At 38.2% G+C, this 19661-nt stretch overlaps 1 protein-coding gene across 2 annotated transcripts in view; it reads right to left on the reverse strand.

The window, feature by feature from the left end:
• Nucleotides 1-1731: 1731 nt before the first annotated feature.
• fhip2a (FHF complex subunit HOOK interacting protein 2) overlaps nucleotides 1732-19661 on the reverse strand; it is a 21201-nt gene continuing 3271 nt past the window's right edge. The window contains exons 3-18 of one of the 2 annotated variants that reach the window (XR_013818386.1): nucleotides 19612-19661; nucleotides 16404-16508; nucleotides 16164-16286; nucleotides 15797-16039; nucleotides 15490-15686; nucleotides 14084-14198; nucleotides 13817-13893; nucleotides 13492-13684; nucleotides 12064-12236; nucleotides 10990-11133; nucleotides 9725-9815; nucleotides 8994-9137; nucleotides 8553-8693; nucleotides 8148-8251; nucleotides 3482-4641; nucleotides 1732-3370 (exon numbers count right to left, since the gene is read on the reverse strand). The exon at nucleotides 19612-19661 is cut by the window's right edge and continues 120 nt beyond it. Coding sequence is in view for 1 of the 2 variants with exons in the window: in XM_079842167.1 (XP_079698293.1) it covers nucleotides 4530-4641; nucleotides 8148-8251; nucleotides 8553-8693; nucleotides 8994-9137; nucleotides 9725-9815; nucleotides 10990-11133; nucleotides 12064-12236; nucleotides 13492-13684; nucleotides 13817-13893; nucleotides 14084-14198; nucleotides 15490-15686; nucleotides 15797-16039; nucleotides 16164-16286; nucleotides 16404-16508; nucleotides 19612-19661 (2012 nt within the window). In the remaining variant the exon portion in view is untranslated. Of the gene's footprint in view, nucleotides 4642-8147; nucleotides 8252-8552; nucleotides 8694-8993; nucleotides 9138-9724; nucleotides 9816-10989; nucleotides 11134-12063; nucleotides 12237-13491; nucleotides 13685-13816; nucleotides 13894-14083; nucleotides 14199-15489; nucleotides 15687-15796; nucleotides 16040-16163; nucleotides 16287-16403; nucleotides 16509-19611 lie in introns of both variants that reach the window. The other variant, XM_079842167.1, reaches the window with a different exon arrangement.

The following is a 19661-nucleotide window of genomic DNA, read 5'->3' on the forward strand; positions in this document are numbered from 1 at the left end:
CTTTAATTGTGAAAGATCTTTTTTGGCTGTTGTGAAGAGAATCCTCTTCCCTTTCAACCTCTCCAATCCACTCTGTTATAAAAGGCCTACTTTTCCACCATCCAATCAATTTCCGACAAAAAAAAAAAAATATATAGCAATCTGCTGAGTTGAATATTCGATTTTCACTCACAAATAAATTCATATCACAAAAGTGAGTTGTACCATGGTGACTTTAACCTGTTCGCTAGTTGTGATCAGTGTTGGGGGTAACGCATTACAAGTAACGCGAGTTACGTAATCAGAATACTTTTTACAAGTAACTAGTAAAGTAATTTATTTTTACTTATTTTTTCAAATAAGTAACGCAAGTTACTTTGTTTTCCCAGCTCTCCTGTTGCAATGTTGAGAAAAACCTTGAGTACAGAGGCGCTGTGTAAACAGGATGGTTATTGTAGTTCTAGGCTAAATGTGAGCATGCATTCACTAATCCCATTTGCACAAAAAAGTTGGTTTTCCTCAAAATTAATAAAATCAGTGAAATGCAAAATCAGAATACCATGCGAACCTCCAATAATTAAAATGGAAAAAAAATTTTTTTTAAATGCATTTAATCTCACTTTATTGACCAGTGTACTTGCTGCTTTTTTTTTTTATTGGTGAAGTGTCAAACTTTCTTCTTCTGCATCCTATTCTCCTGCAATCAGCACAACTGAAGGTTTGTTTGAGCTGCGCCCTCTACTGTACACGTGTGAATTTGCATTTCCATCAGCCTTGTTATTTCAATTTTGGTGAAAGGGCGTTTACATTTGCCCAAAAATAGATTTTTTTTGTTAATTAGCCTAAAAACCACCCCCCCAAAAAAAAACAAGCCCAGCCCAGCTGAGAAAAAGTAACAACACATTACTTTTCTTAAAAAGTAATGCAATTAGTCTACGTACTATTGTAATGCATTACTTTTCAAAATATCTTTCCCCAACACTGGTTGTAAATACATTAATACAACTAACCGGGTGTGACCCGTTGACCGCTACTGTCTGGGACTGGGTGTTATCTCTTGGTAGGTTGAGGCTTTCTGTGGACACATTTTCACTGGCCACACAATGTAGTGATGATGGGAGTGAAAATTTGCAGGAACGAAGGTCCAAACTTGGCCCATGGGTCATCTGCAGCATCCTGAGAGATTTTTAAAATGAGAAAATAAATTGGCCAACCAGTGAGAAGTAAAATTCATTGTTGGAACTGACCGGGTGTTGCCATCTTGTAACAGCTAATATACACCAGCTTCAATAACTTCTCTTCACAGTCAGCACAAACTTCGTCCACTAGAAGAGTTAAATGAGAGTTCAGAAAACATCTGAAATCACATACTTCCCAACTATACAGTAGACGAAAAAAAGTATGGGACAAAAAAAAGAATTTGCAGTACTCATAAAAGAGTAAGCAAAAACTGCAAAAAGTGAGAAGTGTGCAAACGATGGACACTTTACTATCCCATGGCAGTGAAGCTACACAACAGTAGGTCACATGGTAATGTGTGCATCCGGATTACATTCATACTATACATCAAGTACTTACTTATTCAAAATAAGTAGTACCTAGAGTATGCGATTTCAGATGCAGCCTAGATTTCCACTGGGACTGGGAGAGACACATCTCATCTGAATCGCCTGAAATGAAATATTAGCAATACACAATTTTCCCAAACAACTTCCATTTAGAAAAAACTGCAATGCAAAACCAACTCAAAACAAATTCGAAGAAAGCAAATGTTTTAATTGGGACGGAGTGAAATGAATTAACGTAAGCCACAGGACACGGCAAACCTCATTCCGGAGATTTCCCGGCCCAGCAGAATCAAGCAACTGAGATCACATGACATTTCATCCTGAAAATGGTAATCGGTCAACAAACTTTGTTCTTCTAAAAAGTGTCACGTAGCGACACTATGGCAGTGACACTCCAATTTAACAGAAGATACCTCCTGACACGTCTGACAAGTGAGCTACATCTGTACAAGTATAGAAATCAGTCAAGCAGAACAGTGATAGGGTCCAAGCAGATGAATTACATATTTCGACAAAACTAAACAAAAAAAAAAACTTTACAGGAGAAAGCTGAGAATCTTTTTAACCAGTGGAATACATTGCTTTACAACATTGTTTTTTAAAATAAAATAGACACCATTAAAATAAAGACCAATTTTTCTTAGGCGTTAAACTCAAAACCAAGCAGTTATGCAGCAGTTATAGACTATAACCGGTTACTGCATTTAAAATAAGGCATCACATATATCCCCATAAATAAGCAAAAGTAGAGAAACAAACCTGAATGGAAGGGCAGTTAGGGAGGTCATATGCTTTCCTCTGCTGCATATTATCAAATATGACCTAGCATGCATTTCACACCAGACATCACTACTGTTATAACTGTACATTTGTATATACACAGCTCGGAACTTGGTATAAAATGTGCATGATCAAGAATAAAAAAGAAAAAAAAAACACGATGCATTATTTTTCTTTCTCTCTGAAACAGACTTGCTGCTCCGACGACGATACACCCTTTGGTTTTTAAAGAAAATACAATTAAAAAGACGAGACGTTTAGATTTTCTGCACATGTAAAATAGATAAATAGACACTAGTGTGCAATTCTTGAAAATAAATGCAAACCTCGACGCAGCTTTAAACATACACTTGTATTACGGATGGAAAAATGCAAGGTAATGATTGCGATACATAAATCTGAACCCTGTAAAGATTGTTAAGTAAAGCCGAGATGCCAAGGCAGCCAGCTCTCCAAAAATGAAATAAAAAACCCAACCCTATTTCAAGCTGTGCCCCTTCTTTGCCAAATGTACACAGTGTGCATTTAGCACAGCATGTCCTCTACAAAGAGCAGGAGCAGATGAAGAGAGCAGCCTGATGAATACTATTGCTGGTATAATTCCACAAATGTCACATAACGCAAATGTATAAATGTTAAAGATCCCTTGTGAGGAAGCAGATACACTCTAAAGTAGTTTTAAAAGGAATAGTTCACATAAAAAGAAACATTTTGTCATTTACTCACCCTAGTGTTGTTCCGAATTATTTTCTTTCTCACTTTTTGGGTGATTTTTATGAAAAGGGACAAAAAAAAGTATTATAAATATGATCCGTGTGACTTGTGCCCTATATTCAAGCCTTTCAAAATCGTACAATAGCTTTGCGTGAGGAACAGATCGAAATTTAAAAAACCATTCACTGAACATCTTTTGACTTTAAGGAACAGTTCACCAAAAAAATATATATATATATTGACCCTCAAGTTGCCCCAAACCTGTATGAGTTTCTTTCTTTTGCTGAACACAAAATAAGATATGTTGAATGACGGTAACCAAACAGTTGCTGGCCCCAGTTGACTTACATACTATGTAAGAGAAAAAAAAATACTATGGAAGTGACTGGTGACCAGCAACTGTTGAGGGTGAGTAAATTATGACAATTTTTATTTTTGGCTGAACTATCCCCTTAAAACTTAAATTTCCCTGTTAGTTCACACAAATCTAATCACAATGGCTTCAGATGCCTTGAAATAGTGCACAACCTTTTTTTATGGTGCTTTTTGTGTACGTTCTCATTCATATTTGCAGCACGGAAAATTGTGCTCAAGTTTTTAGGCGTGTTTTAGGTGAACTACTCCTTTAAAACTATTTTTAAATCAATAATAAATACATGACGATACAGGATGACGGACACAGCTACTGTCTAGCTGGGACAAGGCACACACATAACATGTCAAGTTAAACAACTAAAATGGTTTAGGAACACTGTCGGGAACATAAAGGATGAACAGTTCTCTGGGGATGCACCAGTGAAAACTGGTTAGAGTGCAAATGTGCCCAGTCTCAAATCAATCCATTGCTTTCGGCTCGCTTTAAAAGAAAAGTGTTGGCAAACACTACCGGAAAGAAAAATGAGAGAGGATTCGTTTAAAAACGCTGCTCGTTGTCTAGTTCTCCAATTCTTTAAAAACAGCTAGACTTTGAATCCTGAGTTATTGTAATTCTCCATTACAAATTTACTTATGCTGCATTTGACATTTGTATTCACACTATTTTTCTCAGAAGAACAGATGACAGTATCTTTGATACTGCAAATGACAAACAATCAATAATTAAATATTTAATTTCATTTCATTATTTGAATCAAATTTAAGTCAATTTCTTTTTCTACTTTTGAACCTAATTTTTTGGCATTACCATTCTTTAGTTCTGAAGTTTTTTTTTTTACATATGAATGCTACAAAATCCTCTCTCCTCTCCACACGAGTCACAATTCACTCCTCTCTTTTCAAAATTCTCCTCCTCTGTGCCTTTAAAACAGTTTGCTCAGTCATAGTAATGGAAACATCCCAGAGATAACGCGAATGAAGCATCCTTGTATGCGAGTCCTGCCGCAGGCAGCAGTCTGCACAGGATGAGTACAGTTGGGTTTGTCGTTCCTGTGTCATCCGCCCCCTATCGTCTGTTTAGTCATCTGTGTCCTGTGCACAATGGAGCGATAATCAGGGGGAAGTGGAAGTGGATGCATGAAATTTCACAAAAGCGATAGCCGCGAGCTCTTTGCAGAATTCCTCCAGAACAATGACCCCCTCGAGCAACGTCACATGATCAACGCTGTAAGACAAAGAGAACTCATTAAATCCCAGAAAAACAGACACACAGTAAAGAAACAATCTCTGAACAGGCTGCACGATAGGGCTAGGGATTGCCACGAAATTCCATTTCGATTCACGTGCTTGCAATTCAATTCCAATCTTGATTTGATTCTATATTCATTTGGATTTATATCAGGTACATGTAAATGTTCTTAAAGGGGCACTTCAGTGCTGGGAAGATGAATGTGTTTTTAAACTGGGTAATTTATTTTGTAGAAATGTGAAATTACTTTTGAATTTGGTGCCTTCTAGACTGAAAAGAGACAAAAATACATTTTCTGTCTCATGTGGATGAAAGACAACAACTCCCAGAATGCACTTGCTTCGCTGCCCTATGAGGCCACTCCCAAAGCCACCGCCACCGCCACTGGTTATCACTTGCCCACCATGACACCGCCCCCACTGTTGTTTTGATTTTCACAGTAATAAAATAATTTTGTTCAGTTAGGGGCTAAACACTACAATTAAAAACTGAACGTGTCTTTTCAATAAAGTGTGAGTGAGCCGAACGAAAGTCACGACACAAACGCAGCAGGAGTCAGATTTCATTCATCACGAGAGCGAAGAGCTGAGGTAAGCGCGGCAGTCATTCACGCCGCCTGTCCAGTCGGGTTTGTTTTCAGATCATGCCTATGGAAGCTTAAATTTCATAGGAATTCATTGAAAAGATGAAACACTCACTTTGCTTCGCACCGCTCCGCTCCGTTATGAATGCCTGAGCTGAGCGGCCATGCGCATTTACATTCTGTTAGTGAGATCCCACCCCTGTGGGCGGGTTGAAAACATGCAGAACAGCTCCCTCTACTGGCTGAGGTTTTTAGCCACTGGCCAAAAATCCTCAGATAAAGCAAATATCGTCATTTTGCGTCATCGAAGGATTTTTTCCAGAAATAAAATGCATAATTCTCTTGTCTCAGGGGGACATGAGGGGGGAAAATACCATAATTTGAATATACTACCGGATTTCTACTGGTACAAAGCTTAATGCTAAATCACTGAAGTAACCCTTTAAGGAACAAAAAAAATCTCTCTGGAGGCAGGCTACAAATAATGATTAATGTTCACACAACTGAAAACAGCATAGACCAAAACATTTTGATTCTTGGGATTTAAGAATCAATATCAGTTCATTAAAATTAAAATTGATTAAAGGTGAACTATGTAAGATTTTTGCAGTAAACTATCCAAAAACCAAAGGCCAGTGTTATATATTTTGTTCAGTTGAGTACTTAGAATATCCCAAATGTTTCCAACTATTTATAAATCGTGAGAAATTGCTATTTTAACCAAGTAACCGGGACGTGTGGGCTATGCGTTTGAGGGAGTCGCCTGTAATTTGCGTCATATCTGCGTTACCCTCGGTTTCTGGTTTTATTTAGCAGAAATGCTGTACTCTCACTGCAGTGTGAACAAGTGTCATAGCAGCCGCCGAGCGAAAGTCATAACTTCCTTTTCAACAAACTCATATCTAATACGATAAACAGAGTTGCGTTACCTCATACTCATGACTGGAAAAGAGGAAGTGGTGCCGGCGACCGTGTTATAATAAAAGTCCCGCCGGCGACTATGCCATAATAACAGTCCCGCTCTTCAATCGCTCCTGCGGCCTTGCTCAGCTCCACAACACTCGGTCCTGCTCTGCTTCATACTACAGTAACGTTAATAATCGCATCCATGAACATGATTTCTGCCCGAGTCCTATCCTGACTCTTTTCCACCGGCTGTGAGGTGAAGACCACATGTCCCAAGATTCTGCGCTCAAATGTGGCGTCCTCAAACTACACCTTTGTTTTGAACAGGCGACCTCAAGTTGACGGAAAAGTTACATAGTGTAGCTTTAAAACAAGATATCAATATTTTTAACCCAGCCCTACTGTACGATATATATAAAATGTTCATATAATGAAGAAAAATATATTCACAATGATTTGAGATTAAATAACACGACAATAATTATATTATTATCATTTTTTATTACCCTTCTGTCAGGATCCTGGGAGCTGTGTCATGTCTTATATTTTGAAATTGACCATTCATGTTTTCATTTGTAGTTCTACCTATGGCCTTTGTAGTTCTTTTGCTCTTTGTAATTAGCTCCAGGTGTACTTTGTTATCTTTGTTTCAGTTAGCTATTTAACCATGGCTGAATCCGAAATCGCCCCCTAAACCCTCAATCACGATTCCCTACGTTAGTTCACTAATAGTTCACTTGAAGGAGTGAATGAAAGCGAGTGAGTGAAGTCGGACATCCGTTGCGTGTACATCGGCTGTACACTTGTTATTGCGGTGCAATGTGGGATTGAATGAGTGCGCTCAATAAAGTCCACTATGGTTTCGGACACTATTTGAGGGCAGGGTGTCTACAGATATGAACAAGTTAAATGTAAGACTTTTTAAGACCTTTTTAATACCACCTTATGTGAAATTTAAGACCAAACCTGTGATGGAAATACACATTATTTTACATACGTATATGTGATATTTAATGCATTTAATGCAAAAAGAAAACAAAATATCCCCCTGAGACCCAAGCATTTTGCTAACTGTAGTGGATATTATGTTTTAGTGATTTTTTTCTGACCCTATAGCATCACAGTTTTAAGTCTGGGTGTCCTGTAAAGAGCACATTCAGGGATTTTCAGAGATACCATTTTTGGAGGTTTCACCATGACCACTCCCTCTTCTGTCTCTAAATATGACTGGCACTGACTGAATGATCAAATCTGGCATTCTTATGGAAATATGATAATATTTTGCAATTATCATTTCAATCTAATTTTCAAATAGTTTGTGGGTATAGGGGGCGATTTCAGATTCAGCCCATGTGTCTAGCCTTGCCTTTTGTGGATTATTGTTTGTTCGCTTCCTCCTAAGTTTAGAGTGTCATGTAGCAACCAAAGTCAAAGGCTAAATTTCATGTCATGTTATCACGATCAAGTCATGGAATATGTATCATGTTTGAGCCATTAAACATATTTTATCTGCATTTAGATCCAGTAATCTTCTTTTTGAGGCTGTGTTACACCTTCAATCAATCACATAAAATGAATATATTTGCATGAACCGGTTTAAATGGTCTGTTTCAATTAGGGCTGTCACTAACGATTATTTTGGTAATCGAGTAATCTGATTTGTTTGTGGTGAATCAAAATAGACTTAGGGGAACAACAGACTTTAAAATGACTTAAAATGCATATTATAACAAGAGGCAATAATAATTGGAATTTGCCACTTCCGGTATTTCACTGGGTAATCGACACAGGTAAATTGGAATAAAGGATTTTTAAAAATTGAGTACTTGAATTTAATCGAGGAATCGTGACAGCTCTAGTTTCAATGATTTAACTTAAAAATATCACTTTCACTGAAGGCCCTCTATGGCATTGTTTTATGCATTCATGTTGAAAAATGGATTCTCTGCTCATGATTTTAGTGCAAATACACATACATGCATCCAAGCCTTACCTCATTCCCTCTGGCTCTAGTCCCAGCAGTCTCTTCCTCACCAGCAGAAGTTTAGGGGTGAACTCAGGGATGCGGTGAGTTCGCAACATCAGATCGCCAACCACCTGATCAAACCATCAATACAAACGGTGGGTTAAACAATCTGTGAGGTGTCTAAATTTAAAAACATTTTTAACAGTAATCCAGTCAGAGTTAGTTTCATTCAAACCATCCAAAAAATCTAATATTGTCATCTTCGAAGGATGGTTAGCGAAGCCAGTCATATATAATGCTACACACACTCAAACAGACTATATGAAGATGTCCATTAAAATGGCTAGGTTTGCTCCTTGTAAATTGCAGCGCTAGGATCATTTTGATTGGCACTAATTGTGTTTAAAGTAGGGATTTAGACAGCAGACGTACCCTGACGATGACTGAGAAGAGAGACCTGCAGCCTGGCGCCAGGTTAATGTACGGGTCCAGCAGGTACTCGTGAAGATGAGCATGAGGCAACAGAGATAGCTTAGACAACACAGACGTCACCTGCAGGTTAACATCATACGGCTGGATGGAGAGAGCGAAGCAAAGAGAGACATCAGGAGGACAGCCAACATCCAAAGATAGTTTTAATAAAACTGCATAATTTTACAAATGTATTATCTATGTAAAGAAAGTGAACGAGCAATCTAAAATGACAAAAGCACCATTCAAGTATTACAGAAGCACTGTATTTTAAGTCTTCTGAAGCAATAAAATTTTGTATACAAATTTGGGATACAGTGCACAAATCATATGTTCTACTTCTGTGTTTTTTTGTCACGTTGAGAGGGAATACACATCAGTAAACATCTTTAGTTCACACACCTGATCAAGGATTCGCCCCATTCTGTCAAACAACACTTTGAGGAAGTGTCCTTCAAAAAAAGGACTGTCCAGATTACACTTCTCAAAGGGTTTTGGACTGCTGCGCCAGTCCCACTTCTGACAAACTCCACAATAGTCCCGGAACTATCAACATACAACCAAATATGATGATAATCACTCCAATGGTTGTGTCAATGTCGGTATGTTGCACAGCATGCAGTGCCATAGATTAAACATTATAATCATTGTAAGTGGCAGTTTCACACTTTTTAAAAAAAAAATTATAATAACAATATTCATATAGCACCTTTCAGACATAAAACAGTTAAAAGTGCTTTACATAATAAAAAAATATATAATCAAATATCAATTGCAACATCACAACCGATAAAAACAAAACATCAAACATAAGATATTAAAGGAATCAAATACACGGTCTGTAAACTATCAAATCAATCCCATAAATAATAAAACTAAATATACAAAAAATTAAGTAAAACAAATAAATAATACAAATATATGCTGCATTAGTAACACTAGGGTGTCACTTCAAAAGCATTTGAATATCCATAAAAACAAAGGAGACATTCACAACAAACTGCTGATAAGGTTATGAAATTAAATTAATTTATATTTACTTATTTTTTAATCTTAAAGCATCTGTCATCTAAAGCAATGGAATATATTGCAAATTCACCACATTTTTGCGATTTATTTGATTTATTCCTCACCTGTCTGTGTGCATCTCTCAAGTAGGTGTCATAGCCTGTGCCCTCAACCTGATAGGATGATTTTGCCTCATCAGGCACCAAACAAAGGAAACTACAGGGAGAGAACACAGAATTATTATATGGGAAGTTAATGGGCCCTATTTTAAGGGCAGTGGTTCTCAAAGTGTGGTACGGGTACCACTAGTGGTACTCAGGCTGCCTCAAGTGGTACGCAGAGTTTAAACACAATACATTTTAATTTAATCTTTTTTTTTTACATTTAAGTACAGTACCGGTTTTACACATTTAACACATTTTAATCAATATTTAATTATTGTATTTACCTGTATGTAAGCACAGTGCAGCGTTAATGTACAAACTGTATTTACAATGTTAAAGTGGCGGACAACAATACATATTCTTTTTAGGAGTAAACTGCCTCGTTTTTGAACTGTGCAGAGCTCTAGCTGAATAGTTTGGCCTATACGCTACTGTATTTTAATGTCGGTCATTATGGTGGTACTTGCAGAGCCAAATATTTTCTGAGCTGGTACTTGGTATAAAAAGTTTGAGAATCACTGGCCTAAAGTACACGGTGCAAGTACATTTAAGGTGTGTCCGAATCCACTTTTGCTAGTTTGACGACTGAAAAACGTTCGGAACGTCAGGCGCATGGTCCTAAAGGTTTGATTCTAGTCTCTTAATGAGTAAGGGGTGTGTTTTGGGCGTAACGTGCAATAAACCAATCAGAGTCTCATCTCCCATTCCCTTTAAAAGCCAATTTTGCTTGCATCATGGCGGATTCGCTATTTACATGGCGTAATTTGCAAGAGGAAAGACCGAACACTTCTCCAGAGAGAAATCCTTTTATTTTTAATATTTAAAAATGTTTGTGTGCTGCTGCGCATTCCTGTGTGTGTAAAAAGCAGTGTACGTGTATGAAAAGGAAAGTCTATTAAAAGATAGAGTGCAACTTACCGAAATCCATATCATGTCTCATGTAATCGCTCGATACAATACGCAATACGCACTGATTGTGACATTGTTGGTGATACACAGCCCTATAGGCGCATATTACTAACAATTTCAGTTGCCTCAAAATAGCAACACACCAACAATGCGCCTGAACACACCTCGTTTTCAGACCAGCATGCCCATGGGCGAACAGATGGGCACGAGTGCATTTGCCATATAAACAACGTGGCGCAGGATGTGAAAATGATAACTGCGTCACACATGGTGCCGAGTATATGATAGGACCCAATATTTACCAAAAAATTATGTACCTGTTAACTATTTTGTGAACCTCCGTCTTCCCATCAGGCTTTGCATGTTCTGTGCTTGGTGGCGGAGAGCAGCTTAACCAATCAGGACTGGAGAGTCTGTTATCAGGTGAAAGATCTGAGAACAGCGGGTCTTCTTCCAGATCTCTGGGGAAACAACACAAATCAATTTAATTAGACTATTACACGCATTCTACATCTCACAGAAATATTTGCGTCGATCTCCAAAGATTCACAAGAGATGATCCAAGAACAAAAAAATAAGTAAACATAGTATAAAGCATCACTACAGCAAAATTTGAAGGGAATAAAAATATATAACTACTGTAGTGCTCTACCATTATATAGTCCCATTTATTAGAATGAGGGACTATGGATTTATGCAAAGGCATAGTTTTAATTAATCAGACCCATTATTGAAAATGTATCATTAACGGATAGTGAGGCAAACAGCAAGGCTTACAACCAATATTAGTTGATGGAAGACTTGCTTATTCAGATTATTACTAATAAATGTAGCTATTTATTGAACATTGTCTTTTTAATGCTGTTGCCAGTGTTTTAGAAGTGCAATAAGCAACATTCCTGTCCACTTTGTGATTCAGCACAACAGCTGAATCAGTATAATAGTATTATTGTGTGCCCGTTTGTTTAACAAAATAATTAAATGGTGTTGTATGAGGCCTTTATTTAAAGGTGAAGTGTGTAATTTGACATGTCAAACAGGTTTTCCCACACCATTGATTGCCAAACATGCAGTGCTGTCCTAAATTCAATGCATTGGTTTTGAAAATGTTGCACTGCGTGAAGTCACCCTACAAATGGCTTAATTATAATATCTTCTGCATATTAAAATCAAAATCCACACTTCACCTTTAATTAATAATTAATTAGCATCATCATACAACAACCAATCCAAACACACTTCAAAAGCATCACTTTTGGTTGACTTGCATTTTAAGTTTTATTCATTCACAAATTGCAGTGCATTTATGATCTTGCATGTTCTAGAAGCATGCAGACGCATTGATCAGAATGATCTGGAAGTGTAGCATCAGTGGAGACAGCAGCTCTTACACAGCGTCATGTGGTTGGCCGTTCTCCATGTGTTCGCGCTCCTCTCGTTCCTCTGGCTGCTTGTTCTCCATGTAGTTGCGCTCTTCCAAGCAGCGCAGCACCAGGTTCTGCAGAATGTGCTGACATGGTTTCTGCAGCAGATGCTCAAAGAGCCGAAGGGTCATGATGCTTATCTAGAACCAGACACAGAACTTCATTAATATCCAATGACAATCTGTGTAGGACTTCTCATGTGGGGGTGGGGGGTGGGGGTCTAATGCTATTTCATGCATTCCGACTTATTTACACTGTTAAAGAGTTGGATTCTCATGCAAAACATGGCCAAAATGTCGTCTATGCCAAATACAGTCCTTCAGGATTCAAACAAGTTTCGGAAAAGTTTTTTTAGAGTATGGCCCTGTATAACATCATAAAGGGTGGAACTGCTTGTATGGGCACTTCTCCCGGATGAGCACGAGCGCACACCAGAGCGAGAGCAAGATCACACCCATCAACGAGCTTCGTTTGGGTTACGAAAGGCGTCGGCCTTTTTTATTTTTAGATCACAAAATCAACAATGTCACTAAAGAAATGTGATTTTGGTTGTGAGGGAAAGATAACCTTGTTCAGCTTCCCAAATAACCCAGCGTTAAGGAACAGTGGATGCAGTTTGTTTTCCCGGAGCAGCAACGGAGTTCTGCAAGTATGTTTGTTTGTTCCCGGTCATGAGTCCAAAACTGCATCAAATATCTGTGTTTTGTTGGCAATCGGCACGCAAGTGCATATAATCTAAACAACATGAACGTATAGTGAATCTAAAGTTATCCAGGGATAATGCCATGATGTATTGTGTGTGTGTCTGTGTCATTGGTGTGTGCTTGTGACTCTTTAGCTCCGCCCACTGCACATCTCCACAAGTTCGGCTGTTTTCGGAAAGAATCGGTACAGCGTGTCTCTTTTATAAATCTGATAAAACTAAAAACTCTTCAGAAATATGAATGATGCAATACCACTCTATAGGTACTCAAGATTAACATGAGATTGGCAGAAACTGTGTGTGTTATGTACCCATTAATATATAGCGGCGACACTATCATACTTTTTGAACAAACTTTTTCTAAGACTTCAATTTTCAAGACTTTACTATAGAAATGAGCATTTCCAGTTACTTTATAAGATTTTACAACTTTCCATGATTTTTGCAGGTCTGGAAATCACCATTTTAAAATTCTAAATTGGCAAAAACATGAATTAGTATTCAAGATGCGTGCTAGCCACTCAATAAATAAATAAAAGCTATATTGAATATACTGGATTCTAATTTAATAATAACAACATCAATATTTTGTATGTTTGACCCTCCCTTTAGGAGTTCATAAACGCTTTAGATCATCTGGTGAAAGGAGGGTGAAATGCGTCAATTAATGTAGTCATGGCAGCCATGGTTACCTCATCTGACAAGTGGTCACAATGTTCTATGAGTCTGTGTCTCAGGGGATGCTGGGTAATGCCAGCAAGCGTCTCTGGCCCCGTTCCCTCTCCCAACAGAAAGTAAATGGTCTCCTGAAGTAGGGCTTCTGACGTCACCTGTCTGATGATCCTGTTTAACAGGGCTGTGGAAGTCAGAATGCCAACCTCTGACCTGGAATGAGAACAAGAAAGTGTGTGAGAAAGAAAACTCGTATTTTCTGTTCAATTCGTAGCTTTGGGGTGCCGGTGGAATTTTAAAGTATGCAAGACTGCTAAACAAACCTGAGATAGCTTACATACTTACGTTTGCATTAGCTGAGGCTCCATTACAGCAACAAAGAACCGCTCTCTCAAGGCCCGGGCCAGAACTGCAGCAGCTGTCTAACATTAGAGGAGCAAAACACAAAAATGCTACAAAACACACACCTTAATATGTTTATCCTCGGTTTATGAAACTTCCCATCTGATTTCGACAAAAGGGTCTTTATATGTGTTCTTGCCATTTGTAGACATATTTTGAGCATGATTCAATATTTACCCATCTTCTGGTTTTTGATTAAATTGTCTTTACCTTCTGAGCCTCTTTGATGAGCTGATCACAATAGTCCAGCCATGACAGGAAGGAAATAAGGGCACGTTTGCCCGCAAAAGCAACAGCATCCTCCTTTAGATTATACACATCCAGCCTGCAAATACACACACTCTCAATAAACATTCAAAGCAGTTTCATGCAAATGTTCACAACATATTTTTGATAATTAATAAAAGGAACACCATAAATATCACAATCAAAATAACAGATTTTTTTTAAATATAGAAAATAAACATCAACATTTTGAAAATGTGCAAAAATATGTATAATATTATTTTGTACTTGGAATCCAGTTGTAGTAGTGAATGAAAAAAAAAACCCACTGTATTACATTTTTTTTTTAAAAACACTATCATATTAACATTTTACCAAAATCAAGCTCAAATTGAGTTACAAGGTTTTTGACCGTCATTAGAATAGCCGCATTTTCATCAACTAACAGGATATAAAGATATCTGTAGCTATGTGGGCGCTCAGTTTTTTCTGTCATTTGGCCAAATTCTCATGTTATAAAAAAGTGTTATGTACAGGCTATTTAACACAGTACTGATTATGACTCGACAACCAATGCTAGACTAAGACACTCTACTCCACTCCTCAAATACATTTTACATTAGCATATATACGTGTGGGTGTGTGTGTGTGTGTGTCTTTCTACAGTAAAGAAAATGCTTTCTTTATTTACCATTGCATTGCAAACAAGCAGAGTCGGTCCAAACTAAGTAGGGCAATTCATTCACAATAGAAGAGGGTGGACTTACGAGGTTTGACTGACAGTTTGAGGATCCAATGGAGTTAAGAGGTTTAGTCATGTGCTCTTTTTAATACTTTTCATTGGTTAAATATTTGTAAAACCCACAGACAAAAACATAAAGGGTGAGCAATAGTAATGATATGTGAAAAAAACAAAAATGACAAAATATGGAGATAATCATGTATGGAAGCTTGTTTCTGTCACAGAATAAAACAATTTAAAAGATGATTGCAACTTCGCACAATTCTGACTTTTTTTCCTCACAATTGTGAGATATAAACTCACAATCGCGAGTTATAAGGTCAAAATTGCCTGATATAAAAGATATAAACTTTTTTCTCACGCAATTGCGAGTTTATATCTCGCAATTCTGACTTTATAACTCAGAATTATATCAGAAGTGCAAGATGAAAACTTGCAATTGCAAGAAAAAAAAAAAGTCAGAATTGTGAGATAAAAAGTCATAATTACTTTTTGATTTTTTATTCTGTGGCGGAAACAAGCTTCCATAGATACAAGGTTTCTCCCCAACAACAACAATATTTATAAATGTAAAAAATTACATTCATTTTAGTATATATTTTGAAAGTGCTAGCAACATATTTAGGTACTGGAACAGAAAGTCATGTACCCCCAGTTTACGGACTCCACAGTTTCGATATCTAGAGGGTCCATGGACTGGGGAAGGGCCCGGTAGAACTGTGCCAGCCGGTCCGTGAGGAGTTGACTCAGTTCAGTGTTCTCTGTGAGGCATTTGGCTGCAGCTGGCTCGGGCAAACTGACTATCAGCATCAGACCTTCACATGCCTTCACCACAATACGCCCATCCTGAGAAAGAGACAAGATCAGTTAACTTACACACAATCAAATTCATCAGGATGGCTTGTCTTGTATCTCCCTGAAGTTGGGCGAGTGTAGGGACAGGGAGATGCACTTACTGGACTCTTAGTGAGGTTCAGAAGGGAGCTGACTAGGTTGTAGTTGTCATTGTTTGGCAGTGTAGTGTGGACTGAGGACGGACTTGCTTCCCCTGGGCTTGTGGCTTGACCTGCAGCATCTTCCTGTGCGGATGTGACCAGACTGGGATTTTGGTTTTGGTTCTGTCCCGTATCTGGAGATGATGAATTTTTCACCAAATCAGCTCCACCATCTTTAGCAGGCTCCAATCTTTTATTCTTATTCTGCAGAAACACATGGATAAATGCCAACATTAGATACAGCCATTGTGTCGGAAGCGTGTCTTAATATATGCTGCCAACACGGGCAGAGCCCATCAAACTACTACACACATCCCCCAACACTCACTTCCAGAAAGAAGTTGACGAGGTAAGGGTCCTGCTTAAGCTTGGCACAGACGGTACACAGAAACTGGATCTCTTCATTCTCTGTAGGAGCAGCAAGAACCTCGCCACACAGGCGGACCAGTTTCTGAGGAAACACCATTAGATACATGATGGATGGTTGGTTAAACATTCAAGGGATTTTTCTAGGTTTAAAGTGTGAAGACACTAATGTAGTACCATTTAAAATGGTAATTCTGCTCACCTGTACAGGTCTGTGCACATTGATGTGAGGCAGGAGTGGTTGCCGAATTCGACCCAACAGTTTGGTGTAGAAATTTAAAACCTGCTGTTTCATTCCAGGAGGGCACTAGGAAAGAGCACACAGGAGGAAAAAACTGAAATAAAGCTTTAACCCTTGTGTGGCAAGCAGCGAGGCGAGGGACCGTGAGAGCGGGCCGGTGGTGAGTGATAATGAGTGCCAGCTGCGCCCCACACCGGTCTCGTCTCACGGCAGAGTGACGCGAGCCTAAAAGGAGGAGCGACGACAGTGCAAGACGAGAGAGGACCAGGCCTGGACTTTGAGTTGTTTAGTTTATATTTTGGTATGTGTGTGTGCGCGGCAGTCGTCCGTGAGGGGCTGCCGCTTTTACTTTAATTTTGTTCATTTATTTGATTAAAGTCTTTTAAATATCCTTCTTTCCTGGTACATTCCACGCTTTCCTGGTACATTGATCACGATAAAAGAAATCACCGGTATTACAATAATAATCATTTAACTTACACTACCGTTCAAAAGTTTGGTGTTGTTTTTAATTTTTTTTGAAGGAAGTCTCTTATGTTCATTAAAGGTTGGGTAAGTGCTTTCTGGTAACTGATGTTGATATTTCAAAACACCAAAACAAACATGCCCCTACCCCAAAACTGTCTCGCCCCTATTTTGATAGCTCCGCAACGCAGGCAACGACTATGGCGGAATCCAGCCGGCCGAGGGTATGATGCCATCAATAAGTTAAAGCAATGCGTTACAATGGACATGAAAAAGTCATCCCATACATCCCAAAAACAAAGTTCCCATGAACAACTCGACAGTACGAGCATGACAGTCCAACTAACGAACATATTACAATTATGACAAGACTAGAGGGTTATATCGATCACGAAAAGAGGAACCAAAGGAAACAAACATATATTAGGAGTTTATTGTCTTTTCGGACACACTGCAAGCTGACGCTTGGAACAGACAGTGGTTTATAGGATGTGGAAATGAATGGGTCTTTATCATCGCTGAAGTGAACGACGATACGATTGCAAATGGACAAACAAGTGAACATGACACACGAGCATATTCAAGCAAAAGCCAGCATATATTAGTTCTGTGACACAAAACAAAACCAATGTTAATTGCCTATCGAGAAGAAATAAAGCAACCTCTACGTCGATTGCAGGCCTTAGAGCTCCTTGAGTTCTCTCCAGCGCTGGAAAGCTGATACTTCTTGCCTGAATGTAAGCCTTCTTTTGTTCCATAGACATTTTCCACATTTGTTTTTTTTATCTGCCATCTCTCTCTTTCTGTCATCGCTCAGCTAATGTCCATCCTGTGTTGTGTCTTTTGAAAAATGACGTGCACTGAGCGCTCTCTTCTCCCTGTCATTAGTAGACACGCACCCTTACTGCTGATTCGCTATAAGTTTGTTTTGGTACTCGGCCCGAGACACTATTATAAAGCAATTTTAAAATAACACTTACCCCACCTTTAAGCCTGTATTTATATGATCGTAAATACAGTAATATTGTGAAAAATTATTTCAATTTAAAATAATGGTCTTCTATTTTAATAAACTTTAAAATATTATTTAAAAAGTATAAAAAAACTAAATTAATACTTTTATTCTGAAAAGGATGAGTTAAATTTAAAAAGAAAAAGTTAGAAAAGATTTCTATTTTGAATAAATGCTGTTCTTTTTATTCACCAATGAGTCACATTATTACAGGTTCCCAAAAAATATTAAGCAGCACAAACGTTTCCAACATTAATAATAATTGAGTGTCAAATCAGCATATTAGAATGATTTCTGAAGGATCATGTGACACTGAAGAAGACTGGAGTCATGATGCTAAAAATTTAGCTTTGCCATCACAGAAATGAATTACATTTTAAAGTATATTAAAATAGAAAACCATTATTTTAAATTGTAAAAATATTTCACAATATTACTGTCAAAATAATAAATGCCAATAAATGCAGGCTTGAGCATAAGAGACTTCTTTCAAAAACATTAAAAATATTAATGTGTCCAAACTTTTGACCGGTACTGAATATATTTATTTATTGATCATTTAAAGATCCAATTAATATATTACCCATCATTAATATTGCCAGTGGGCAACGACTGCAGATTTTCCAAAAAGTAGAAATTAAAATCGCACATGTGAACGGGCCAAAATGAGTCTTTTAATATTATAATTTTTGAAACGTGGTAAAAAATCCTTGAAAAATAATGTTAAATGTTACTTTAGGTTAAAACAAAAGGGCTAAACCACTGTAAGTCAACAGATACCACAGGGCAGCATTAATTCCCGTTTAAATTACTAAAATAAATGATGAGATACAATATTACAGTCGCAAATAAAGATGATCCACTTTCTCTATCTATCCAAATGAACATTATAGCGATAAAATCCACACACATCGGATCATGACAGTGTGTGTTTTGTGTTTCACAGCCAGCAGTTATTTTCCTAATGAGTCAAAGCATCTGACAGTCTCACAGTAAATGAGTAGGTCTGTACTGGCCACACATCATTTTTACTTTTGCTCTCTTCCCAAATCTAGTGAACTGGCTGCATAGACAGCAATCTTAGGCATTATAGGCAGGCACCTGAAACTGTTGCGTGTGTGACTGTTGCGTGTGTGAGCATTACAAATCTGTAACTGAGGTTTAATATCAGTTAAGATGCTGCCTAAGAAGGTTTCGAAACAGAGCCTTATTCAAAACATTCCTAAATGTTTACAAGTCGTATTTTAAAACGTTGATTATGAAATTGATGGAAACCATTGAAAATCACCAATTGTAACTAAAGCAAGGAACACACCCATCCGACGCTGACCAACTAGTGGCGACGAAAGCAGACTGCGGGGTCGGCAGCGCCTGGGTCCAAAGTTGCCCTGACACACCAAGCCGACGCTCGACACTCAACGGCCAATTAACACATCCATTCTGCGCCTGAGTAAGAGGAAATACTCTTTCCATACCAGAGGTGGCAGTTGCTAAACAGCCAATCAAAACGAACAGATGGCCCGACTGATTGACAAGCGCCGACGCCGATTCAACATGTCAAACCAGACGAAAAATAGCCGGCGAGGACCAACTTCAGCCGACGGTGCGGACCACACAGAGAAAACTTAGTCGGCGGATGCAGGAAAACTGCCCAACAGCCGACTTTGTGTGTTCCGGCCTTAAAACACTCACATCTGCTTTGCCCAGAGTGTAGAGCGTCTCCAGGATTTTGTGGTGGAGAA

Source organism: Gobio gobio (assembly GCF_949357685.1).
Source record: "Gobio gobio genome assembly, chromosome: 18".
In the NCBI taxonomy this organism is placed as follows: Eukaryota; Metazoa; Chordata; class Actinopteri; order Cypriniformes; family Gobionidae; genus Gobio; species Gobio gobio.